At 46.7% G+C, this 27,459-nt stretch overlaps 1 protein-coding gene across 1 annotated transcript in view; it reads left to right on the plus strand.

Annotated features, from left to right (window-relative positions):
- The first annotated feature begins 7,345 nt into the window (after nt 1–7,345).
- The window catches only part of LOC127009417 (lachesin-like), a 321,398-nt gene continuing 301,284 nt past the window's right edge, over nt 7,346–27,459 (plus strand). Inside the window, exon 1 of the mRNA XM_050882510.1 lies at nt 7,346–7,391. Within this exon, the coding sequence (XP_050738467.1) occupies nt 7,346–7,391 (46 nt within the window). The remainder of the gene's footprint in view (nt 7,392–27,459) is intronic.

Here is a 27,459-nt window from a genome sequence, read left to right on the forward strand (position 1 = left end):
CCATTCCGCCGCCGCCCCGCCTCGCCCATCGCCCGTGTGCCTCGCCGGTGCTTGCTCTCCGCTTAACTGGAGTCGAGGGTCGTTTCAGCTGCCTCCAGTAGACTCCCGAACTATCTTTATGGATTTCGATTTGCTTATTACGTATTGCACTGCCTCAGATTTCCTTCTCTCTCTCTCTCTCTCTCTCTCTCTCTCTCTCTCTCTCTCTCTCTCTCTCTCTCTCTTTTCCTCGTCTTACCTAATGTAGGGAGGGTCACTTGGGCCTTCCCTTAGCAGCCTTTCTCTCCCCTGTTCTCTCCGTCCACTCCCGTCACTAAGTAAGACACGCTATCACACGGCCACTTCTTTGTCCCGTCGGTGTATTACTGACCCGTAAATCGGCGTCACTCATCACAGCGTCTTTACGTAATGTAGGGAGGGTCACTTAGGCTTCCCTTAGCAGTCTCTTTCTTTGTTCTCTCCGTCCACTCCCGCCACTAAGTACAGCACACAATCACTTCTTTGTCCCGTCGGTGTATTGTTGGTTCCTAAATCGGCGTCACTCATCACAGTTGCGGGAAATGTTTGACCTCCGTCGCAGGGGTGGAGGGAAAAGTTAAGAAGAGTAAAGGCTCCGTGATCCGCCTGAGGGCATCGTCCAATTACGTGAATGTTTCTTGCGCTAAGCGACTTTGTTATCGTTAGTCAGCGGCCCTCGTATTGTAATGGGAAGTAATGACACGCGGCTTTCTACTATACATCTTGTTAAGTTATCAGATAAGTTCAGCCCCGGTCGCCAGTTAGTGCTCGCTGCCCGGCGAGAAAAGGCAGCGACCTCAGCTGGGGTTCTTGATATAGTGCTGCCGGCGTATCATTTGTTTCCCTTTTTCTCCTCTTGAAGTTATATTCTGGATGAGCTTACGTGACCAGCACCCCTTCCAAAAAAAGTTCAAATGGTTCATTGGCTAATGGAGTTTGAGAACCACTGGCCCAAACAAAAACAATAAAGGGATGGGATCAGGAGGAGGCTCACAATTGAATACTCTGTTAAATCACACGTTAACGCGAGTTTATCCCCGCCACGCAGCCTACAGGAGCATTAGCCTAAACAAAGGCGTCTCGAGGTGGCTAGACCAGATACGACCATTCTTTCCTCGCATCTGAGAAAATTCCTTTTGTCAGGCTAAAGAAGAAGCATTCTTTGGCCACCGCTTACATTCACGGAGTCCCTGAACAATATCTCGCCGCTGCCGGGAAACAAACTACTACTCCTTTATACACCCTCCAGCGGTCCTTCGCGGCGCCCCACACGGCTCCTCCCTTCACCTTACCTTCCCGCCCCGGCCCCTTCACTTATACGCAAGGATAAGGAGGAGGCTACAAAAGGCTCGTCATGACTGTTGCGAGATGCATGAATGTGATCAATGGCTAAGATTAGAGTTTTCTCGCCCGTTATGGACCTTCCTTGGTGATTAACTCGATTGGTCCTTGTAACTGCCGCCTGACACATTCACGAGCAGGATCAGTGTCAGTACATGGCTGCTAACGCTCGGGTAGTGAGAGGATCTGTGAGTGGTGCTGTCAAAGAATCTAAAGTCCGTATTCTTGAACGTATCGGGCTATCCTTACGACTGTTTTCCAAGGCCACATAGAAGATTAACCGGAGTTTCATGGGTTGATTTCCGTTCGTGATGCAGAAATCGCGTAAAACCATCACTGGGATCACAAAATTGTTCACGAGAAGCCCAGCAATTTCTACGGGAGGTTTTCCAATAGGCGAACGAAGGCGCCGACACGTTTAAGAATACAGGTTTAAGCGTAGCCACTGTAATGATTGTCTTGTTACAACTTTTATTCTTTACGACTTAACGTATAATTGTTTTTACCAGTGCAAGGTGATATTACTTTTCTTTTCTTTCTTTCGCAGCAAGACTCCCATGCAGCATCGTCGACCCCGCCCGCCGTCTACTGCCTACTGATAAGGTATGTGCCGTCATTATTATTATTACTATTATTATTATTATTATTACTATTATTATTATTATTATTATTATTATTATTATTATTATTATTATTATTATTATTATTATTATTATTATTATTATTATTATTATTATTATTATTATTATTATTATTATTATTATTATTATTATTATTATTATATATATATATATTATTATTATATATATATATATATATATATATATATATATATATATATATATATCAATATATATATATATATATATATATACATACATACATACATACATACATACACATAAATATACATACATACAGGCACATATACATAAATAAACACACACACACACACACACACACACACACACACACACACACACACACACACACACACACACACACAAAGAGGGGGCAGAGTGGAGCAGCCCGGGGCGAGGGAGCCACTCTGAGATATAACTCTTAATGCTGCTGGCCAGACTCTCTCCGCCCATTGATATGCCCCTCCCTCCCTACGTCCACCTCCTCCTCCGGCCTCCCCCTCACAGGATGCATCGGCCTCATCCTCTTCTACTTTTCCTTCCTCTTCCCTGATACTTACTGGAGTTGGGTTATGCAGGACCTTCCCTTAGATCCCTTTCCTACTCTAAACTCCCTCCGCAAAACACTCGGTAATGAAATATGATGAGCATTTTTATGTGATGGATGGATTACCACATTGTTTGACGTAAAAATTGCCATGATATTCTTGTATGGGCTTTCCCGGCCTGCTCAGTGTGTACATGCTGAAGGGGACAGGCTTGGGAGATACTGTCTTTGTGGTATAGGTGCGAAACACTCTAAAATGAGAGTGATAAATTTGTCGTTTTATTATAGTAAAGAAAGCAGCTCAAAGGCAAAATAGCAAATGAGAATAAAAGCCTGCTAATCACTGCTTCTATATTGCTAGGCGTTGGCAGTGTCTTGATATTTTCGTATAGATCTCCCCGGCTGAGAGGGATAGGTCTGGTGGGCGCCTGGGTCGGTATGCTCAGACGCCTCCACCTCTCACGTCAACTATTTCCATAGGCCGAAAAGGAGGTCAATCGGGTTTTCATGAGTGTTTCCCCAAGTTCACGGTACAGAAGGATCAGTCTACCAGGAGGGCCATAAAACTACTCCTGGTAATGCCCAAAACTCCCACGAAAACCTGGCCGTGATGTGTGTGCTTGGGCGCCGAAACGTTAAGAATAGGACCCCTGCACCGTGGAGCCTCAAAATACTGCGTCAAGAGGATAATGATCATGATGCGTGTAGAGAGACGGATCTCCTAAATGTCTGACGCGGAAATCGCCTTGATATTTAGGTGCTACTCCCCGAGAACCATTATGCGGCCCAGCTGTTCAGGGCGGCTGTCGGCGCAGACGAACAATTTTCATGAACTTGGACTTCACTTGTTTGAATGTCAGCAATCACATAGGTCACTTGCCAGTCCCGCGTGCTGACCTTTGCTAACACCATTGTCTGTCCCGCGAAGGCTACAACGTGCGTCATGGCTTACAGACTTGTGGAACCATTAGCCAGTGTTTTCTTGTGTGTGTGGGCTGCTTTGTTTAACCTTGCTTGTGTCTTGCTTCTGTGTGTGTGTGTGTGTGTGTGTGTGTGTGTGTGTGTGTTTGGAGATATGTCGAAAAAACACACACACAAAAAAAACATGGCAGTAATTTCGATTAGACTTTACACTTGGCCCTCCGCCCCTCAACACAACACACGTCCTTTTCCGCCCATCACTACTACTACTGCTACTACTACCATTACTACTACTACTACTACTACTACTACTGCTACTACCACCACCACGCCATTGCCAGCACGTCCATATAAATCTCAAACACTACGTACAATCGCTCTCATGTTCTCAACGTAAATTGGTATTGCTATATTTTTTTTTCATCCTTTTGCTATTCGCCGTATATACATCCCGTAGGCCTCCGTCACTGTACCGTCACTCTAGGTTCACCATAACGTGCCTACAACGCCCTTTTATTGCAGGAGGTGTTGTTCTGGGGCAGCTATAATAATTTCTACGGGCTCAGTAAAACAGTTTATAGCGGCAGTACGTAGGAGCGAAGAGTCGTTTCCTATCAAGTATTCATGCACCACGAGTTATGACCGTAGACTTGTTGCCCCCGTTGGTGTCTTTTGTTACCTGTGGATGTGCCTGAAATATTTCACCCTCAGTATTGTCATAATTCTTATTCTTGTTCTTATTCTCATTCATGTTTTTTATTCTTATTCTTATTCATTCTTCTTCAAACTATACCAAACCACACCTAACTTAACCTAACCTTACGTATCTTCCCTCTTCAAGAATATCGGGTATGTGGTCTCCGAGTAAAGGTGCTCGGGTATAGCTCCAAAACTAACCTTGGGGTGTTCTGGAAAATACTCTCATTGTTATTCCCACTTAAAATTACCCGAATTAACTAACCAAACCATACCTGACCTAACCTTACGCACCTTTCCTGTTCAAGAGTAATGGGTTTTATTTCCACTCAAAGTTACCTCAAATTACTAACCAAACCAAACCATACCTAACCTAACCTAACACCTCTTAACTTAACCTTACCTGTTCAATAGAGAGATATGGAATACTAGGGTTGGGTGCAGCGGCCGTCACTGGTGGGTGGAACACTTAACACACGACGCAGGGAGGAAGAGAGCTGTTACATAGTGTGCCGGATTCCGAGTCTTGCCTCCCCAGCGTTCAGGCCGATGGTTTCCGGGAAGTATTAGCGATGTCATTACCGACCAGTTTCTCCCGGGCTCCGTAATTAGCTCCGAGGAGGGCACCGGAGTATCAAAACACCCTTATAACCGGCACCTGTTTTTATTTTCTCATTATGGCACCGTGTTCCGAGTACTTTTTATTGTTTGATCATGGCCTGTCACTTAGAGCATAATAGAATGTTCTTACTGCTTCCTCACCTTCTTAAGTGTATTGAAGTATCAGAACACCTTATTAACCGGCATCTGTTCTTTTTTCATTTATTAAGGCGCCGTGTTCCGGGTATCTCTTTATTGTTTTGATCATGGCCTGTTGTTATACCGTAATGAAAATGTTCTCACTACATCCTCAGCTTCTTAGAACATTCCCGCTTCCATGCCATGTTGCCTCAGTACACTAATTTTCTCTTAAAACTAAAATGGCCTTTGTTAAACATGTATTTTCTTACCGATACCTCAACTTCTTAAGAATATTCCCATTCCTACGTCATTTTGCTTCAGTGTATCAGAATAGCTTTCCTTTACACTTAAAACAGCCTTTGTAAAAGAAATACTTCCTCTACTGTTCGTGGGGATGTTTGTTTGTTCCTCAAGGTCCTTGCCGCCCCTCACCTCCCCATATATCATTTTGCCTCAACACAAACACTTGTTTTTCAGTGTTACTCATAGCCCTCTACAGTTAAAACGACCTTTGTAAAACAGATACTTCCTCTACTGTACGTACGTGGAGATGTTTGATCCTTGAGGTACTTGCCCCCTCTATATTTTTCCTCAACACATGACACTCATTTTTCAGCGTTACTCATTGCTCTCTCGTACAATTAAAACGGTCACCACAAACCAGACTCCTCCCCTGTGTCTGCGATTAGGTGTTTGTGTTGTGCGAGGGCCTTGCCACCCATACATAATCTTACCTCATTATAAAACCCTTCACTTTCCGTTTATCTCATTATTTTCCCTTACAACCAAACGGAAATCTTAAACCGTGCTATCTTCTAGTGCCCGTGTAGGCGTCTGTCACTTAAGGATCATGCCTCTCGCACTTTATCTTGGCACTGAATATAACACTTAATTCTCAGCTAAACTCATTGCCTTTCCCTACAACAAAACGGCCATCGGGAACCCAGCTAGCTCTTCTAGTGTCCGTGGGGCGGTGTCTGTGGGCGGCGGTTGGGGAGGCAGGCGTGGGAGGTGTTGCTGGAAGGTGGAAGGGAGAGGAAGGAAGAGGGAGGGAAAGGGAGAAGATGAGGGAGGGTGAGGGAAGGCGAGGGAGGATGAGGGAGGGCGAGGGGTTGGACAGTGGGACATGACAGCGTGTGGTGGGGTTGGATTCATCTGCTACTCGCCTCGCCTGCGCCCCGCCGTTAGCTCCTCACGGCCTGGCGGGATTGAGCAATATTTATGATTTTTGTCGCTAGTTTTTCAAAGCCTCGTCGTCGGGCGCGAGGGATTATCCTGCCCAAGCGTCCCGTTGTGTTAATGACGACCCGGAATTCCGTTATGGAGGTGTTTGTCCTCTTCCGCTTGTTTCTCGAGACGTCGCTTTTTCTGGCAGTCATCTGTATTTTTCGGCATTTGCCTCCCGCCATGTGCGCCACCCAGGTATGGTCTTACAGGTGCGTTTTGAGTGTGGCGAAGGAGGTGCGCCTGCGGGCCGGGGCTGGGGCGGGGACTGTTGGGTCGCCTGGGTAGCGGGGCGGAGTCAGGCACCAGTGTCCTCTTGGCCGTCGTATAGCGCGGGACATTGGGTTACTCGCTCCAAGGCGCCGCTCCCTGCCGTGCCGCCAGTCAGTCAGGCCCTCTCGCCACGCTGCGAGGCCGAGCGCTCCGCCTCGTCTGGATGATGTGCCGCCGTGCATGACATCACGCACGTTCATTGCATGACATGACAAGTTGACATTAAGAGTATTTTCTCGCGCCTGACATGCCCGCCTGGCAGAGGTGACAACGAGGCCAGCCCAGGACAGCTCTTAAGAAATGTTGTCAGCCGAGCAGCTGATTCTCCTGACCCCCGGCGCTCACGAGTATTCTTGGACCAATTATAACATTACTACGCGCCGCCTGTAATAATATTATTGAGATATCTTATCACTGCATAATAGTACCCAGTGTCAAATATTGAAAGTCGGGCTTATTTTGTTTTACTTATTGTAACATGTATAAATCAGTCGCTTCATCTTGATCAATTTTCTGACAAACTTGTCCTCGGGTGAGCGGGGCCGCAGCAGCCCCGCGCCTCGCCACAGGGAGGAAGCGACGCCTTCTTGATAAATATTGATCCTTCGTATTGATTCTGCTTTCGTGGTGGATAAGCATTGTTGTTTGTGAGGTGAACTGTGTGGAGGACCCCTTCACGTACACTTCGTATTAAGTAATTTAAAGAAAAGGCACTTAGTTGATAGAAAAAGTTTGGCCAAGAAAAGTTTATGAGAATCATATGAATAAAAGTGTTGTGTATTGAAGTTTTGAAGTGCATTTAGTAAGATCGTGTGGCTGAGGTTTGTGTGTTAGTGCGCCGCGTGGCGAGGCCGCGGCCTCGCGGAGACACCGTTTGCAGCAACACAGCAGCGGCCGCCGCGGGACGATGCCGTCGCCGTTGAGATCTTGTGGCCGGCCCAAGATGGCGTCCCTCGCCCTGTGCCTGTGGGCGCACGTGGCTATGGCAGGTAAGGCCGCCTTATTTTCCTTCAATCTTCATCTTCACCTTAGCCAGACCCAGCAGCGTCCCGGTGCCGGCAGTGCTGCTGGCGGCCCGCAGGTCACCCCCACAGGGAAGGCAAAGGTTGTCACAAACTTTGGCAACGTTTTGCCATTATTCATGTGCACCAACGTTCAACAAATGTTGTTTTGTGTGCAACTCACGAGTTGTTTACCCCGGCTCAGGGGAGTGACAGGTTGCGGGCAGTCGGCTGTCGGGTGCGCGACGAAGTCTGGCTGCGGCACGAGCGTGACGGGGCTGGAAAGTTTGTTGCACGTACTCTAGGAAATGACTTTTTATTTAAATTGGTACACGGTAGTCAGTAGAACATAACCGTAAGTGAAAGCAGCAGTATTTATCGGGATGGCAGTCATGTGTGTGTTGCCTGTCGCCAGCCGAGTGTTGGCGGCCCATGCTGAGCAAGGCGGCACGTGGGCTCGTCTCCAAGGCCTAACCAGGCACAGCCTGCCCAGCGGGGCCGTGGGGATACTCAGGGGCGGCCCACATGCCCGCCGCTGCCTTGCGTCTCGTATGTTTGGCCACTCAGTTTGGCAAAGTATCCAATATTTAGCTGGAATGTTTGTGTGCGGCCACGTGGCGGGCAAACTGATGTCGGCCTTTGTAAACCATTGTAACTGAGTATTTAGTTGCGTGTTGCTTCCGCTCACTCGTTACACAATAGCTTATTGTTCTGCTGATTCAGAGAGTGTCATTATTTATATCACAATCATATTATTATTAATTCTTTTGTTGTTAATTTTATTATTTTCAACAATACCGATGTCATCATCATCACCATTATTAACAGACATTTGTTTTTTAACGAACACGCGGGCAGGCAGGTAGGGACTGGGGCAAGGTTTCCAAAGACGAGAATGTCTCGTCTCCGTAGTCTCGTCATTACTGTATTTATTTCTATTACTTTTTTTTTATAATTTTGTTAACATGCAGCATGGGACGAGCGGGCGGGAGGGAGGAGAGAGAAATGAAGGGTTCCGAAAGACTGTATGTAGGAAGTCCCGTTAGCGTCGCCTCGGGACCTGCTGCATGTGTTATTCATTATTTTCTCAGATATTAAAACACAGCGGAGGGAGGCAGGGAGGGAGGCAAGTTTTAGACGACTATAGTAAAAGTCTGTCAGCGTCGCTTGATATGTAGTTGGGTGCGGGTCGTGGAAGCGATTCTGTCACAGGTGACCACGCTGGGCTGTAAGCCTTGTCACGTGCATGTCTGAGGGGCGGCGAGACACTTGAGGTGGCGACACGCGAGACCCGTGAAGTGTGGTCGGCTGTCAGGGCGTAATGTTGTGCCGCTCAGGACCCTCCGCCGGCCAGCCAGCCAGACACCACTGGCGGGGGCACAGGCCGCGGCGGTATTCTTGGCTTCCAGGGATTGTGCGTCACCTTCGCGTCAATCACTCTCAAGTCAAACACGTGCACTGGCGGATACATGTAGTCTTTCCCCACGGTCCTGCGCCCACAATAAAGTAGTTTTGACTGGCGAAAATAACTGAAGCTTGTCTTGACGAGACACACATTTGTGATATTTACGTGTTCTTAAATTTTACATGGCAGTGCGGAGGTAGTTAGTATTATATGTTAATGCTTCTGTTCTTATTGTCAAGGATTTGCAATCGCCGGGTAGCGTGTCGCCAAGGCCGCGGCGTATTCTTAGCTTCCAGGAATCGTGTGTCACTTTCCCGTGATGTAGGAACGCGCGCCATCAATTACCCTTGAGCCCAACACGTGCACCGAGAGTTGTAGGCAGCTGCACAGAGTTATGTCTTATGCACAATAAAGTTCAGGTAATGCTTTTTTAACGTAAAGGTTCCGTTCTTAAAGATGCCTCGTAAAATAGTTGATTAAACAGATAACGTAATGTCAATTAAACGGATAACTTAAGATCGCGTTAATGTAAGGAAAATGCAAGAATATTAATAAACTTTCTTTTTCTCTCTCGTTCACACTTTTCATTTTTTCTCCTTTTCTTTTTCATTATCTACATCGTGTCCTTCCTCACGTAAAAAGAAAAAGAATAGAAGCAATTTATAATTCATGGACATGACGAATAAGTTTGAGCTGCCAGGAAAAGTGTCTCTCTGTCTTGAATTTTCATACATAGAACATACATATTTTCTAGTGTCAGGAAATGTATGTAGGTTATCCAGCGTCTATATCTGAATGGCAGTGTCTGTAAATCTTGTATATACGTAGATTAAGTATTTTTAGCATCAGGAAGAATGCTGGCCGTCGGCGCGATATAGGAATGAAAGCCTCTATATAATTCTTCGACAGAGCATAAGTATTTTGGTTGTCGGGTCTATATTTAAATAGCAGGTTCTGTAATTCTTGTATCTAGATAAAGTATTTTTAGCAACCGGAAGAAAGCTGGCCGTCGGCGTGATTTTAAGAGTGGCAGCGTCTATGTAATTCTTAAATAGAGCATAAGCATTTTCAGGTGCCAGCAAATGTAAGATTGTCGGGCCTATATACAAACGTGGCTCTGTAACTCTTGTATCTGGAGTTAGTATTTTTAGCAGCATCAGTGTAAGTCTTGGACAGAGCATGCACATTTTCAAGTGCCAGAAAAGGTCGGTTGTCGGGTCTATATTTAGCTGGCAATGTATGAAATTCTTATATTTAGATTAACTATTTTTAGCAACCGGAAAAGAGGTGGCAGTCGGCGTACAGAGCATAAGTATTTTCAGGTGTTAGGAAAGAAAGGTTGCCTGGTTTACATCCTTGTTTATAGATTAAGTATTTTTAGCAGCTGGAAGAGAACTGGCCATCGGCGTGTATGTAATTCTCGTGGAGAGCTAAGTATTTTTAGCTGCCAGGAGTCTAAGGCTGTCTCGGCGTGATACATGAGTGAAGGCTTCCGTAATTCCTAAGGCCAAGGCGTGCAATGAATAGCAAAGCCCCCAAAACGCATGCATGTCTTGATATCACTCTCTGGAAAATAATAGTCGCCAGGATCCGAGGTTGTCTTATGCATTGTTGAGGTTATTCTAGGTGTGACGCGAAATTTCAGCGGAAGCGTCTGTTATTCTCAAGCTAAGAGTGTGCATTGAGCGGCGAAGACTTGTAACTTATTCATGTCTTGATAATCTTACCGGGAAATATTATCCTCCTGGATTAAAGGTTGACATGGCGTGATGTTTGCTTGGAGGCGTCTGTAATTACGGTTAGTTAATGAATTTCTACCGAGTTAGGTCGTCAGTTAGTGACTCGGATAGAGTGTATAAGCAAATCTTTATAGCCACGTCTGGAAAAATATTATTGTGAAGTAATAAAACCGTAGTTAGTGAATCAGGTAGAGTGTGCACGTAGGTCTTTATAATCTCTTGAGGAAAATATTCGTTATCAGCCGTTAGGATTTAAGGTTGTGACAGCGTGACTCGGGGATACAGGCGTTGGTTACTTAGTAAGCGGAGAGAACATGGAATTGATGTCATATCTTTAACACTAATAATGCGTTGAGGCAGGCGTTTAGGGAGTTGGTTAGGAAAGTAAAGGTACACATTGGCGGGCGAGACGTGCATACCGTGACTCCAGAAAGAAATTCAATACATTCAATGAAATAATAAATATGTTTTGTAAAAAATGTTGTCAATACGTGTGTCAGATATTTGAGGACCAAGCTGAACGTCCGCGTTGGCAGGTGAGACATGCACACCCTGACTCTTGTAAAAAATTATTTGATAAATTCAACAGGAAAATAAATTAAGAGGTTTAATACAAAAAAAATCGAGCATTAGTTAGTTCGTTGCCAAGGTAACCGATGACTGGCGGGTGAAGCATGCAAACTTTGACTTTCATGAAAGAAATTGTTTTATGAAGTTAATACACAGTAATAATAAGTCAACAGGTTCAATAATAAAATTCTCAGTAACTTTACTACAAATGTATATGATTAATAACCTTAGTAAATTATTGTTCTTGTTCAGCATTTTCGTTAGAATTTGATGTGGTCTGTGTTGGGTGTGAGCGACCTCCTCTGCGGTATGTTTTGTATATTATTTGTTCATTGATGTTACTTGTCTTTCGTCTTCCTTTGCACAACCCATTCACCTCTTCCTTGGTCTCTCTTTTCCTTGTTCTTCCTCTCTTCTTCTTCCTTCTTTCCTCCCTTCATTGTTTTCCTCTCTCCCTTGGTCTCCCTCTCTTTTTATGCACTACGTTGGGCCTCTCTCCTCGTTACTCACCTTGTCATGCACTCATCTACTCATCACGTGCCAGGGCTACTACTGTTTAAGGGAGAGGAGACGAGAGTCGTAAATTAAATAGAAAAAATAACGTTTAGCAAAAATAAGATCAGTTGGTTTAGTATTTGATATATGTAGTTTAGTGGTTATAATAAAACAGTAAACAAGGAAAAGGGAAATTCGTGTAGTAATTTTGATACACGAACCGTCAAGTCTATTGTTGTTATTTTCGTTATTATTATTATTATTATTATTATTATTATTATTATTATTATTATTATTATTATTATTATTATTATTATTATTATTATTATTATTATTATTATTAATATCATCATCATCATCATTATGATCATCATCATGACTATTCTTTCGTGGGTGAATTTACTGCGGCCCGTGGCTGATGACCTTTCACCCTTGTCTGACTGGAATCACTAACGGGTGTCGCGGAGTCCGCTTGGGAAGCTGGAGGGTTAGGCTCAAGTCGTATCCTAAGACGGAGGTTGAACAGCACTGGTGTGACCATGGTTACGTCCTAGGGAAGGAAACTGTGGCTTGCCAGATAAAGAAAGACTAGAGCGCCGATAAATCTTGTAGACGAGGACAGCGGATAAGTTTAGGGATCACTGTTATAGGTCTTCCGTGCCCCACCTCCGCGCCGCGACACATGGGGCTCGCACGGGCTGGAGACGACGCCGCGGCTCACACAAAAGAACAAAACACAAAAGTTGCAGAATCGAACGTATTGAAAGACTCAGAGAACGGGTTAGTAATGTGTCTTTAAACAGTTTTTCTTTTCGTTCGACTTCCAGAATGCGCGTGAATATTTGTACCCGCCGAAGATGTGCCTGAAAGTGTTAGGTTCCGTTGGTATGTAGGAATGTTTTGTTCGAATTATCATTGTGGTATAGGAGACAGGCAGAGGGCAAAGCAGAATTGTGTTCAATAAATTCAGCAGCATCGTGACCCAATGAAAGTAAACGGAGGAAGATACTGCAAAAACGTGATCAATTTGGGTCTCAGAGGTGCTCCGATACCTCCCTCCTGAAAAATGCCTATGTATATGTTGTTCTAGATAAACTGCTCATAACTCTTTACAGTATAGGAGGCATACCAAGTGTTAGGCAAAACTATATGATAGAATGACCCCAATACGCTTCCCTAATGGAAAGGAGGCAGAGAAAGACGCAGAAAGACAGTGATAAATCTTGATGCTCCCCTCTTGAATTAAGTTTGAGTGTGAGGGATGAGAAAATAGCGAGTAAGGAAGGGGGTTCTGGATGAGGTGAACATCGTGGTGAACGCTGACCCACTGGAGGAAGAAGTGACTGAGGTGCCTCCACATGTAGCCACGCTCACCATGATATAACGATAATGTTGTGCCGGTTTTGGCCTTTCCGGAGCTCTAAGCTGGATTTGTTTTGGCGGCCCCTTCGTCTGTTCACCTCAAAATATATTCTTCTGTCCTCAGAAATGTAAATAACTTGCAATCCATAATTTCCTGCACTTTAAAAATATAACAATGTTGCTTGGTAGTTTGGGGTGAAAGTTTAACCTATGCACGTACAATCATCATTATTCAGAAATGCAAAACAGGAATGATAATTGCCATTTAATATATAACTAACTTCAGTGGAAAAAGTTTATTGCATGTTACAGATCACAGGAGGAGCTCAGAATCAGAGGCCACCCGGTGCTCAGATGCCCTTTGCACTAAGCGTAGTGGGCGTTTAGGAAAACCGCCCCCGATTTTACTGCATTGTATCCCGCGAGTCTCCTGAACTCCTGCAGAGGCGCGCGGCGGCCTTGCCTTGGCCATGTCCAGGTGGGAGCCCCGCCGCCGCCTCTCCGACAGCTCGAGTCCCGCCACTAGCTCGGGCGAGGCACTAACGGCATCTCTTTGCTCCTTCATCACAGTGCGTTGATTTGTTTCAATGTTTACCAAGTCGTAGGATGAGGTCGGCGTGAAGAGCGGTCAGCGGCGTCGCGAGAAGGTCTGGTGATGTGATGTACGCTTCAATTAATTGCTGCGGTTGAACATTGCAAGTTTTTTCTAGCGTCAACACGGCAACAGTAGCGGAGATTATCAGGCAGAATTATCGGCAGCAATAGATCAAGTCTCTGAGGGATCACATATATATTTACACTTTATAAAAATTTCTGCTTATAACGATGCACTTGAAAAACTCGGCCACGGTATCATAAACTGTCTGGAAGTTACCCTAGAAATTATAATCAAATTTAAAACACTGAACTGCAGCCGCTGGTCCTTAAAGCTGCAAAGGGACAGTGTGCATGTGTGTGAGTGTGTGTGTGTGTGTGTGTGTGTGTGTGTGTGTGTGTGTGTGTGTGTGTGTGTGTGTGTGTGTGTCACGATCAAGACGAATGGAAGGAGGGGACAAGTATCAGGACAGGAAGGGACGGAACGAGAGGAGGGGAAGAGGTAGGTAGTAACACGCCGCGCCGCTAGAGACAGTCAGATCGTCAAGTTACCGGTACACAGAGACCTCGTGGACAAGTGGATAAGCTCGTCTCCTCAACGCTAATGTCTATGGGTGCCTCTATCGTACGCTTCTGTGGCTTGTTGGTATGTGGTGCTGTAAGTCTGCGGTTGATTCTATCTTGCTCTAATAAGACGTGTAGTAACGGCGTAATCGGCGATTCTGGGCAAACTAAGCAGAAGCCGCGGGGATTCAGTCAGTTTGTCAGTTGTGTGTGGAGGGTGTCGGGCGGTGTTGAGCCTTAGGTAGGTGAGCAAGGGTGTTACTTGACAATCCTGCGTCGTAATACAGAGGCCAACAGGAGGAGGGAACGGGGCATCGAGTGAGTGAGGTTAAGAGGCAGGGATTGGAGGAGCGGCGACAAGTAGTGTAATGATGAGGGAAGTGATAAGGATGGTAAGGGCGGAGGGTATAGCTGAGAGAGTCTTGGGGCGGCGGTTATGGCGGTGGGTGTCAGGGTCAAACAGGAGCAGAGCAGTGATAATGGCAGCAGTTTGAGGGACAGATGACATAACAAAAGCATAGAGAGATAGTACTATGGGCAGTGACAGTAAGCAGAGACTTTGGCCTGATTGAGTCATAGTGGTGCTGAGTGCGGCAGTGGGTATTAGGGTGAGAGAGCGGGGAAGTGATGCTGACAGCTATTTCGGGGACACATGGCATAACAAAAGCATAGACAGGTAGTACTATGGCCAATGGAAGTGAGCAGTGACTTTAGCATGGGCAGAGATAGAGACAGCTGATGGTAATGGGACAGCACGCATCACTTATTTCACTTGTCTTTAGCTCGAGCCTGACACGTCGTTCTTGCATCTAGACTCAAACACTCTCATTCCATCAGTAGTGAGCGGCGGCTGGATCTCGCTGGGGCTGTCAGGCAGGTAAAGTATTAAAAGGAAGGACGGCCAAGCATAGACGAGGAGAGGAGTGATGCGTCCCACTACACAGCCATAAACCAAGGCAAAGATGTGAGCAGGTCGACAACACAACACTTGGAGGAGTCTCTTGGGGCGGCGGCGGCAGCTTTGATTATAGCTAGGCGACGCTAAACATGTGTGTGTGTGTGTGTGTGTGTGTGTGTGTGTGTGTGTGTGTGTGTGTGTGTGTGTGTGTGTGTCATTCAGCATGGTCTAACACACACACACACACACACACACACACACACACACACACACACACACACACACAAGGAGATGCCAGTGGGTGTGTTTGTATGGGTGTAGAGGGACGAAAATAGGGCATGAATTGACGTAAGGTGGCTTGGGTATGGTGGGGGGAGAAGTACCAAGGTTGACACACCCTCAGTTAGCCGTCCAGTATACCGTCGTCCGCTGTATACATCACATATCGACGGGTGACCTGAGCTTTCCGACTAATGGGGGTGATTAATATATGTGTTGGCATTAATCTGAGTCCGGCCGTGTTTGTGCGGGGCGGCAGTGGCATGACGGGCCGACGCCACCGCTGCCACCGCCGCCCCTGGGCCCCCGCGGTGATTATGTGTCCATTATGGCGGATCAGGTGGATCACGCTCTTATCCCGCGAGTTCGGCGTCCCTCTACACAGCTCCGGCCACTGCCTGTTTGTCGCGGCGTCCGGTGGGGGATGTAGGTCTGCCGGTCACCGCTGCGGCCCGAAACTGTCGCGACCCCACCAATACTACTACTACTACTACTACTACTACTACTACTACTACTACTACTGCTACTGCTACTACTACTACCACCACCGCTATTACTTTCCCGTCCTTTGTCTTTGTTACGTCTATTTTCTTCTATAAGTTCTGCCTCTAGCGTCGGTAGGGTCTCGTGAGGGGCCTTTTGGACAACCCCATCCCGTTATTGGCGCAGGGGTATTTTATTTATAGTGGCTGCCGTGATGGTCTGACTTCCCTGAACAGCTGTACGTTTATGTTACTCGTGTGTTGTCTTCCTCTCCTCTCACGGCGTCCCCTTTAAGAGAGTGCACTTGAGCCTACATAGACGATACAAGTGGACTACATGAACGGTCGATGTCAACTCTTCATTTTATCTCCTTCTTTCATTCAAGCTTCTATTTGTGACAGTAATATTCAGTACAAACAATAACGTCCATTCATTTTTTTTTTTACCATCATAACATATCAATTAAACTCTATAGGAATGTTACACGTCACTCACACGCTCGAGTTTAGTTTCTGATCGATGGACGTTGTTTATTTATATCCTCTAATGTCCATTCATCTCTTATTTACAATTATAACACATTAGTTCAATTCTATAGGAATATTATATGTCTCCTACACGCTCCAGTTTAGTGTCTATGATCGCTGGAAGTCACGAGTTTATATCCTGAATTGTGTGTTCATTTATCTGTTATTTACCATCATAACATATCATTTCAACTCTTTAGGAATGTTATACGTCACTCACACGCTCCTGTTTAGTGTCTGTGATCGCCGCTCGCCGCCCGTTGATCTCCTTCTCCTTCCCTCCGCCGCAGGACCTCGCCGTAGCCCCTAAAACATTCCCAATAGCCCCGGCGGCCCTGTGATCTGCCGTCGCCTTGGCATCTAAGAGGTCGTGGGGCGTCGCGAGGCAGGACAAGTGTGTCGTATCTCGCCGCCGCTCCACCACCGACTAATTGCATCGCCCCTGTCCCTTAATTGCGGGCGACCGTCTTTATAAACTCTGATCCGACTGTTAATTTCCGCTCCCTTCGCCTCCCCTCGCCTCCTCCCTTTCACCTCGCCTTTTTTCGACTGTGCCATATTACTCCTGACGTCGGTGGCTTGTGCGGGAAATAATGTAATGAATTAAAAAAGAGCTGGAAAACTGTAGGGGGTGTAGCAGGACGCGCCGGGTACAAGCTGGGAAGTCAAGGCCGGGTTAATAGACAGCAGGTGTGTGTGAGAGAGAGAGAGAGAGAGAGAGAGAGAGAGAGAGAGAGAGAGAGAGAGAGAGAGAGAGAGAGAGAGAGAGAGAGAGAGAGAGAGAGAGAGAGAGAGAGAGAAATCCCTACTAATCCATCACTCACTCTTCTTCAGCACTTGCCACTCGCCGCGTCATTGGGTCAGACAGACACGTTCACGCCGCCAGCCGCCGTTGTCACCCGCCGCGTCCTGCCCACACACTCTTCTTGACGTCAAAATGAAAAAAAAAGTAAATAAATCCGCACTGAAGCGAACAACATGAAAAAAGGTGCGCCCGTGATGGACAGGCGCGCGGAGGGACTTCACTGGGCAGGGGTGTTGGGGAGCCACAACTCAGCGACCCTCAGTCTTGGCTCTGTACCTATTCTCCCTGCCTTACGCCCTTGTTGGTGATATAGGCCAAGGAGACTACAAGAAGCCAATAGACTTACACGTGGCTTCCGAGAATGAGTGGTTATCCGGGGGCCACTACACAGCGACCCTACAGTCTTGCCTCTATACCTATTCATCCTACCTTACGCTCTTGTTGGTGGTATAGGCCAAGGAGACTACAAGAAGCCAATAGACTTACACGTGGGTTCCGAGAATGAGTGGTTATCCGGGAGCCACTACACAGCAACCCTCACATTTGGCTCTACCTATTCACCTTGCTTCACGCTCTTGTTTGTGGTCTTAGCCGAGGAGACTACAAGGGGCCAGTGGGCTTGCACGTGGCTGGTTGCTTTCGAGGACAAGTGACTTATCAGCTGTTCTTTCCATTCCTAACCTCCATGTAAAACTTTCAATTGTTTTCACGTTATGCGTAAAACTTTAATAATATCTTGATTCTACTACTTGTTTCGTTGTTTGTGTAATGTGAGTGTAGATATGTGGTGTGGTGTGGATGCTGGATGTGCAGTGTGTGTGTGTGTGTGTGTGTGTGTGTCCGTGTATGTTCTCCGTGCTTCGCTTCTCCGCGCTGACAGCAAGAACCCATTCTGATTCAGTTAGCGGCCGTCACTTCATAAATATGATTGGACGTTGTCTGCGGCGGGGAAAGAATCAGTGTTCAGGACGGCGAGGCTTTCTTGTGGCCAGCAGCTTTTACACGATGGTTCTGTCAGGGGCGAGAAATGCACTCCACGTTTGATTATGATTATTCTTGTTGATCAGCTGCCTTCTGTTACATGATGCGGGTTTTAATATCCCTCGGTGTCCAGAATAGCAGCAAGTGTTCAGGGCGGCAACTCGTTTTTGTGGCCAGTAGCTCTTACACATTGATGCTGTCAGAGGCGAGAAATGAGTCCCAACTTTACTTATTCGCTTTACTTATTCTGTTTTATGATACGGCCTTTAGTTGCTCCCGGCGGCCAGGAAGGGAGCAAATCTTGTGGCCGGGAATGGTTTCTAGTGGCCTGCCCTTACATGATGGTGCTGTCAAAGGTGATGCGTGCGTTCTTACTTTACTTATTCGTGTTGGGCAGCTTATTTCTGTTACATGATGCGGCTGTTACTTTCTCTCTCTCCCTCTCTCTCCCTCCCTCTCTCTCTCTCCCTCTTTCCACCCATCCACCCATTCTCTTCCCATCCCGCTTTCCATCCCACACACTCGTCCTTCCTTTCGTCTTTTCCCCGCCCATAGGACCTACCCCCCAACACATACAGATACACACACACACACACGCACACACACACACGTGCACGCACACGCTCTCTCTCTCTCTCTCTCTCTCTCTCTCTCTCTCTCATCACCTGTCCATTCTTTAGTCATCACGAGACCTTCCCCTCCACCGCCTCTTCCCCGCTGATAGGAGACGCCTTCACTTCCCTTTCTTCCCCTCACTCCCCACTTTCACTGCCGGCTGCGGGCATCCCCACACACCCGCTCCTTCACCACTACCATTCCCTCCCCATAGCTGGAGTAGACACGCCCCTCGCCCTCTTCCCATAACCCGCCTGGAATCAGCGCCTCCCTCCCCTCGTCGCCCTAACGACCTCGCCGGGTCCTGCAGCCTACGCCACTAGACAGTTTAATCTGCCGATGGAGGTCCACGTCACTTTAGCGGTAATGGAAACCTTTTACCAGCGCCTCCCGGCCGTCCTGCTGAGGTCTGAGTCAGGGTCGAAATCCATTTGCATTCTAGGTTCAAGTCGAGGGAGGTTCGCCGAGCAGGAAGGCGGGGAGGCAGGACAAGAGTGACAGGATGGCGGTGGTGGTGGTGGCGGTGGTGGTGGTGGTGGTGATGGTGGAGGGCGTGGTCGCTAGTATGGCGGAAAGGGCGACTTATCTAGGCGCGGAGATAAACTATCCCGTGCTATCCGGCGTCCCCTTTGTGGCCACGGCTTGATCACTTCCGGAAGACCATTAATGCTGTCTCCCCCTCAACGATTCCTACTTTTAATTAAGGAACCGAGGCTTGTTTTTTTCTTGCTTGGGAAAGGGAATGTGACTAAGGCATTTGCCTGTTTATTTGTTTTTATCATTTAGTGGAATTGCTGGTCGGTGTTCTTAGACGCTTCCTTCTCTTGCATCAATCACTTCTAAAGGCCAAAACAGAGGTTAAACGCGGCCTCATGAGTGTTTCTTTATTTTCATGGTACAAAAGAAGGGTCACAGTACCGCCAATGTCATAAAACTACCCTTGGAAATGCCCACAACTCCCACGGCAGCCTTGTCAAATGTCTGTGCCTGGGCGCCGAAATGTTTAAGAATACGGTCCCGCAGCCTCTTGCTTAATGTTCTTTGCTCCTCAACGATCGGAACCTTTAAGAAGATGAAAGAGTTAAGGCTTGTTTGTTTTTTCTTGCTTGGGGAAGGGAATGTGGCTGAAGTATTTGCCTGTTTTTCTGTCTCTTTCATTTAGTTGAGTTGAGCCTCTCTGATCATGTTCTCTGCTCCTTAACGATCAGACCCTTGAACCCCTTGAATGCGGATTTCCTACAGTTAGACCTCACCAAGCTACAGGAATGGAGCTAAAAGTGGCTGCTACAATTCAATGAAGAAAAATGTAAAGTCCTGCACCATGGGAGGGGATATCCAGCACACCAATACCACATGGGAAACACTCCACTATCCACCACAGAGGCAGAGAAAGACCTGGGAGTATAATGTTACCAGGCTACCAGGGAAGGCCAAATCCGTGCCAATCGCAGCGGACGGGTTAACTAGATGAAGGATTTAAGGCTTGTTTTTTTGCTTGCTTGGATCATTATTTTTACTTACAAAGGGAATGTAAAGGACTGATATGCCTGTTTATTTATCCTTTTTATTACCGCTGATGCTTAATGATCCCGGCTTCTAATTATATGCAGGAACCGAGTCTTTTTCCTATTAATCTGGGTATAATTTGTACTTACGAAGGAAATGTGAATTTTAATATCGACTCTTGTTAATTCTCATCTCGTCGAAAGGAGCAGTAGTGTTATTTGCCTCCCTAATGACCCGGACAAAGGGAATAAATTAGAGACAGACACTGAAAATGAATAAGGTAGTTGAGCCCCGCGTCGCCTCCGCAGCGTCTCCGCGGCAGTGGGCGATGTCAGCCTCAGCGGGGCCGTGAATCAAAATAATTCACATGTATTACTTTATCATTAGCTTGATAGGCTAGTCATTCCCTTGTTAATGGCTCACGCGACGCTCACAACGAAAAGGCAAAAGTTTCGTAAAGAGGAAATATTTGCTGGAGTTTAGCATTATTATCATCAGGGGGGTGGTGGTGGTGGTGGTGGTGGTGATGATGGTTGTGGTTGTCGTGGTTGTGGTAATGGCCGCATAACTTAATATCTCCATGGAGTGTCTAGCGCCCTGTCATCGCGAGGAGGGGGGAGGGGCAGCGGGCACACACCATTATCAACACCACCACCACCACCACCACCACTCTCTCCTCACTGCTTCGTTCGTTTATCAGCAGAATGCATTGCGGACGGTTTCCTTCGTCAACATGCCGCCTCTCCCTCACACCCCGTCAACTCTCAGGACTCGCCTCCGTAGTTTCTGTTTTGGCTTTGGCTAAGTGGATGTTTTGAGGCGAGCACGGCGTGACGGGCCGGGAGGCAGCGGCGCGCGGCGGCTGATCTTGTGAGGCAGAGTGAGTGAATCCCTGTCACGGCCCACTGGTTCAAAATAAATTGTTCGTGCCGGCCAGAAGTTGTGTCCAGCAGTGTGTGGCTGTCCGTCAGGGGAGCGGCGGGCGGCGGCACGTCAGCCTGACAACACACTTCACCAGTCAAGGCTCCTTATAGTATCATATACACGCTGCCGAAACCACACGGGGAAGGATTGATAGTAGGTGACATGCTATTGTATTTGTAAGGCACTGTAAAATGACCGAGCGTGATGGGGAGGAAGCGAAAATAGAATAAAGGATAATATGGTATAATGTAGATGAAGATATACAGTTTGAGATAGGAACAACTGGACGAGTTGATAGAGAATCCTGAGAAGGAAGATTTTGCCATTCACCTGCCTCTTTCTTCTGTAAAAAAATAAATATAGATGCCGCTTTGGCCTGGCGAGCACAGGCCGTTGATCGCACTGCTGGACACAGGAAGGAAAAGGCGCAAAAAGGTGAGGGAGTAAACATATAGAATGGTAAACTAAGAGTCTAGACGGAGGATTAAAACAGATTTAAACAAAGTTGTAACTTTTACGTAAAGTTCACGCGCTCAAACAATGAGACTTGAAATTTCCATATCGACGCTGATGTTATTTTGTGAAGAGTCGCCGCGGCTGAAGGAGTGTAGCGCCGCTTGTTTGTTGCACTTTTTGTCCTGCCCATTTTCGTGCATGGTATTTTTAGGGGTCCTGGCCGGCCCCGAGGGCCCCCTCCCCCAGCTTCACCTTGTTAACTAAGGGAAGGGAGGATAAAGGCGGGGAAGAAAGGAACTGTCCATCCCAGCCCATGTGCCATTGACTGCACACAGGGGACTCTACTCACCTATCCCTTATGCTCGCGAGAAGATGGGACAACACCTTTACCTCTAATTTTAACGGGTGCATTCGTGGACACCTTAGTCTTGACGGCGTGACGCAAACATATCCGGGCGGGGAAAGGGGGCCTCGCCTCGCCTCGCCTCGGGGCCTCCACCACCACGCCCTGCCGCACCCACCTCGTCAGGCTACCAAGTTATCTTTAAGCAAAACTGACTTAACTTGCCTTCACAATGCTTATAATTAGAGGGTAAATTCAGCGCACAGTTAGTACTGGCGGCCCTTACGCTATACGGGTTCTATGAGCGGACTTTGCTCCAACCCGTTGAGATTAAAAGCGGCAGCAACGACTTGGTTGATGCTCTTTCCTTCAGCGACGATGCCTTGGCGACACTGGAAAGGGCAAGGAGGTACCATGACGTGCACACTTATGGCACACTCATCATGCCAGTCATTTTAGAAATCATACAAGAAGATGTAGGTAGCATTTCTAAAGGGCTACATTTTTTGCTCGACTTTTCTTTCTGGTGCTGGTGTTCTGTTCCCTTCCCGCGCACATAATAAGGACAATCATTTATATCCTTTACACCGTGAGTCGTAACTTTTCCTGTTCAAGCAGCACTGCCAGGCGGGGCCACAGGAGCCTGGGGGCGGGGATAGGCGGGGCGAGGCGGGGTAAGGGAGGTGGGCCTGGTCGCCACGAGGGCAAAGTGAGACAAAAGACGACAGAGAGGCCGCTGCCACCGCTGCGTCCCACGTGGCCGCTGGACATTGTTACAAATGGTCGCCGCGGCGCCGGGGACAACACCCCCAGATGGACACGGGCGAGGCGAGCCGGGAGGCGATCACGTACGGCGAACAAGGACAGGGGCACACACACACACACACACACACACACACACACACACACACACACACACACACACACACACACACACACACACACACACACACACACACACACACCCGTCACCCCAGCACGTCATATGAGCCTCGTACAAGGAGACAGATGACCCAACACGGCCTCGCAATGTCTCCAAGGCGTGCAGGAGGGCAAGAGTCGGGCCTGGAGCGTTGGTGGTGGCTGTAACAACATGCCAGTGACTATTCCGTGTCATCCAGGCCTCGGCGCAATCCCGCTAAAAATGAAAAACTCTCTTACAAAAAACAACTGGCCGCGTCATTACCTGCATTTCAATTAATCGTAATCGGAGAAACCCATTGTCAAGGCCGCGGCACTCGAGGCTGAGTGGCACAATCCGTCAGGTGGAGTGTCGTGTTTAGCTTAATCTAACTCAATATTCTGCTGCCCTAAAGGATACCTCCACCCTCCCCCACGCCGCCCGCCGCCCACTTTCGCCGCTAGCGATGGGCGGAGGCTTCTTCTAACGATGGTGGCGACATGAAAGGGGGTGAACGAGACACACACACACACACACACACACACACACACACACACACACACACACACACACACACTTACACACTTGGTCATTTATTTCCTGAGTGTGTGTGAGTGTGTGTGTGTGTGTGTATTTCCATCTTGACTGTCTGGCTATCTGTCTGTCTGTATGCGTCTCGATATCATATCAGCCTCACCCTTTCTCCTCCTCCTCCTCCTCCTCCATGACACGCCCTGGTGCTGGTTATTGTGATTTTCTATTGATTTTCCATATTGACAAAATCGTCCATACGTGCATCAGCTGCTAATCACTTTATCGACCTGCCTCTTATTTATTCGATTATTGACCAGATATTCTTGGTTTGCACGTTTATTTTTAGGTACAAGCGCTTCTTTGCCTCTTTCTACTTCTGATGTACCTTATTAAGTGTTTTATTTCGTGTCTTCCTGTTCTGTATATTTGTAAGTGTAGGATTTCTAAGTCTACTCTCTTTCCCTTTCTTTTTACTTGTTTTCTTACTTTCTAGGTGTACACTTCACTCTCTTCCTCGTCATTTGATATCTGCGTATGTCTGTGTGTGTGTGTGTGTGTGTGTGTGTGTGTGTGTGTGTGTGTGTGTGTGTGTGTGTGTGTGTGTTGGTCTTCCATTTTTTTATATTTATATCCTCATTTTATAGCTGTGAACTTCTCTCTCCTCGTTTTTTTTTTATCTCTGTGTGTGTGTGATTGTCGGTCTGTGCATTTGTTTGTCCTTGTGTTCCGTGACTGAAAAGCTGCGCCCCTCTCACCCTCTCCTCCTCCTCCTCCTCATCTCGGTCCGTCCCTGTCGCTGTTATTCCCGGCGTTCATTATCGTTGCGTTCGTCATCTTTAGGCTCCTGCGTCGCTGCTTCGGCCGGGAAAGTTTTTCTTGCCATTATGTTCTTGTCGCTGCACGAAAAAGCAAGCGAGAGAGTTTTGAAATTTACACCGTGCGCTTTTATGTGTGTGTGTGTGTGTGTGTGTGTGTGTGTGTGTGTGTGTGTGTGTGTGTGTGTGTGTGTGTGTGTGTGTGCCAGTGGTCTGAAGGCAGCACACAGACACACACACACAAAAAAAAAAAAAATCTCTTGCCGAGTATCTGTGTGTGTGTGTGTGTGTGTGTGTGTGTGTGTGTGTGTGTGTGTGTGTGTGTGTGTGTGTGTGTGTGGTGGGCTGCTTTTCATGCCTCTGTGTCTGGTGGCAATGGTCAAGATGTTCCCGTCTGGTGACTCCCATTGAGCCGGGTCAAGGCAGCTCCTCCCGCCGCGCCGCTCCGCTGACTACCGGGACGACTCATTGGTGGTGGTAGTAGTAGTAGTAGTAGTAGTAGTAGTAGTAGTAGTAGTAATTCTCTCCCTTTCTCTCCCCCCCCACCCCCTCACACAAGCGGCTGTTCGCCCACTCACCCTGACTGTTAGCAAGACTCCTTCCTGTGTGTGTGTGTGTGTGTGTGTGTGTGTGTGTCGTGCCATGGCTTCCTGGCTGGGCTGCGGGATGCATTGATGGCCGGGACCTGGAGTGACCGTGGCCAGCGTTAGTTTATTATTGAACACTGCCGCCAAGACCCTCAGGTGGGCCGCGGTGTGATAGCCTCGCTCTGGTGCCTGGCTGGGCCCTCTGGGGCTTGCCTGTTCTTGTATGGCTGTGTGTCTGCGGTCTTCCTGCCCATTGTGGTTTGTTGTGTGATCTGCAGCGGCTCGTTGGTTAACATTTACACTCAGACAACTTACAAACTGGCGGCCTTTGATTAGTAAGCCTAAACTGAGACGTGTGGTACCTTTAGAGGGTATACTAATGATGTCTTGTTCCTCCCCGCTCGCCAAGAAGGTTCATTTATACCTTATATAAGCGAGAGTGTACCCCTTGCCGGCCGTTCGTGCTCGATGTCCTGTTGAAATGGTCGGGGCAGCGCAAAGCGACGCCATTGAAAACTCTAGTGATTCTTTAGCATCATGATGAGCTGCGGCAAAACTTCGAATATAAATGCAAATGAGTGAACGCAAATCCACCACGACGGAAAGAAAAAAACTCAAAATACATAATTATAGTTGTGTAGCGATGAGTGTGTGTTGCTGGGTGTTTGTTGGAAGGCGCCGCGCTCCTGCCTTCATGCCGAGGTGTTGGAGGCTGTGTCGGAAGGGTTGCGGCCTAGCGAGGACTGCGCCAACTTCACCTTGTTGATCTTTAATTTGCGAACACATCAAACAGACCGCAAAGATCACCGCTGCCGGAAGCTTTTAATGAGGCTTGACAAAATACATCATTGCTATCATTCTTCTTGTTCTTATTCTTGTTTTTATTGTTCTTGTTCTTCTTATTTATTTATTTATTTATTATTATTATTATTATTATTATTATTATTATTATTATTATTATTATTATTATTATTATTATTATTATTATTATTATTATTATTATTATTATTATTATTATCATTATTATCATTATTATTATTATTATTATTATTATTATTATTATTATTATTATTATTATTATTATTATCATTATTATTATTATTATTATTATTATTATTATTATTATTATTATTATTATTATTATTATTATTATTATTATTATTATTATTATTATTATTATTATTATTATTATTAATGCCATTTTTTCCATCATTCAGCTATGTCCCGCATATCTACAAATACTCCTTAGAGTTAATTATATTTTCGCTTCCTGGAGTTCCATTCTACACAGAGTTGTTACCAAGAAAAGAACCATTTATCTCGCGACTAAGATTAGAGGGAAGGGAAAGATGGACGGCCGTCTGTAATGAGGAAACCAGCAAGTAAGGAAACTATCCATTAGGAGCAACAAGAGGTGTCCATTATTAAGGATAGGGTGCAAAGGAACGAGCATGGAGCCAACTGGAGGGGTGTGAGACATGTGCAAGAAAGCTGGCCACGATGAGTACCTACTACAGGTCTTCATTACAAGGGGAAGGATGTACCAGCGAGCGTAGAGGCAGTTGAAGACTGGAGGGGCGAGTATTAGTGCCAGTCACCTTGGTATATAGCGGCTCAACAATGCTATAGTACGGTATGGGCCGCACGGAAGGTGAGAGTTAGTGTGTGGAAGATTAGAATCATAATGCCGTAGAGCCCTCGAAATGCGTGCATGGGGTACACTGGGTGAGGGATGGGGAATGCTGATGCCTCGGGAAGCTCCACCTGCCGCTCTGCTCTTTGTGTGTGTCCTGACATAGACCTTTCCTGGCCTGTGACTGCTCTGTTACTTTGCTTGTCCTTCAGTTAAACGTTATACGCATAATAGATAAATGTCCGTTTTATTAACCCGTTCGGTCCGACTGGGACGGATTTCGCCTTCACTGGTATCCTGGTAGCATTATACTCTCAGGTCTTTTTCTGCCTCTGTGGTGGATAGTGGAGTGTTTCACATGAGGTATTGGTATGCTGGATTTCCCCTCCCAAGGTGTATGACTACATTTTTCTTCATTGAATTGTAGCAGCCACTTTTGTTCCATTCCTGTAGCTTGGTGATGTCTTCTTGTGGGTTGCTGAGATTTTTATGGACTGTTTCGTGATCCTAACGACAGCTTTACCCGACTTCTGTATCTGATTGGAGGACAGAGACACGGATGAGACTGCCCTTCTATCTCCACTCCGCCTGGGAATCGAACCTGGGACTTTTCGTTTGTGGGTTTAGCGCGATAACAATTACACTACGTCGACCATCCTGCTGTATGATGTAATTGTGATGGTTCATAAATACGACCTTTGTGTCTCCTCACTTATATGTCAGTGAAAGGTGGCGATGATCCGGCTTAGTAACTTCAAAGTTGTCACCTAATTAAGGGAGGGCAGCGTGCTGATGAAACTTGCTGCAGGGTGTACCGTTATTCATCTTTTTTTAGTGTAATGAGCAGTAGGGGAAAAACTCGTGTGCGCCAAAGCTTGTGCCTGGGATTAAGGGAGCTTGTGGTTATTGTTGTAGCATTCAGGAGTGTGTTTTGCGATGGGTGAACGACAAGCTTGGGTTCGTTGTTATTTGTAATAATATATCAGGGTAGAGAGACGGACCGGCACGTGTGGTTTGTTTGTTTGTGTGTGTGTGTGTGT

The sequence above is a fragment of the Eriocheir sinensis genome, chromosome 40 (genome assembly GCF_024679095.1).
Source record: "Eriocheir sinensis breed Jianghai 21 chromosome 40, ASM2467909v1, whole genome shotgun sequence".
Lineage (NCBI taxonomy): Eukaryota > Metazoa > Arthropoda > Malacostraca > Decapoda > Varunidae > Eriocheir > Eriocheir sinensis.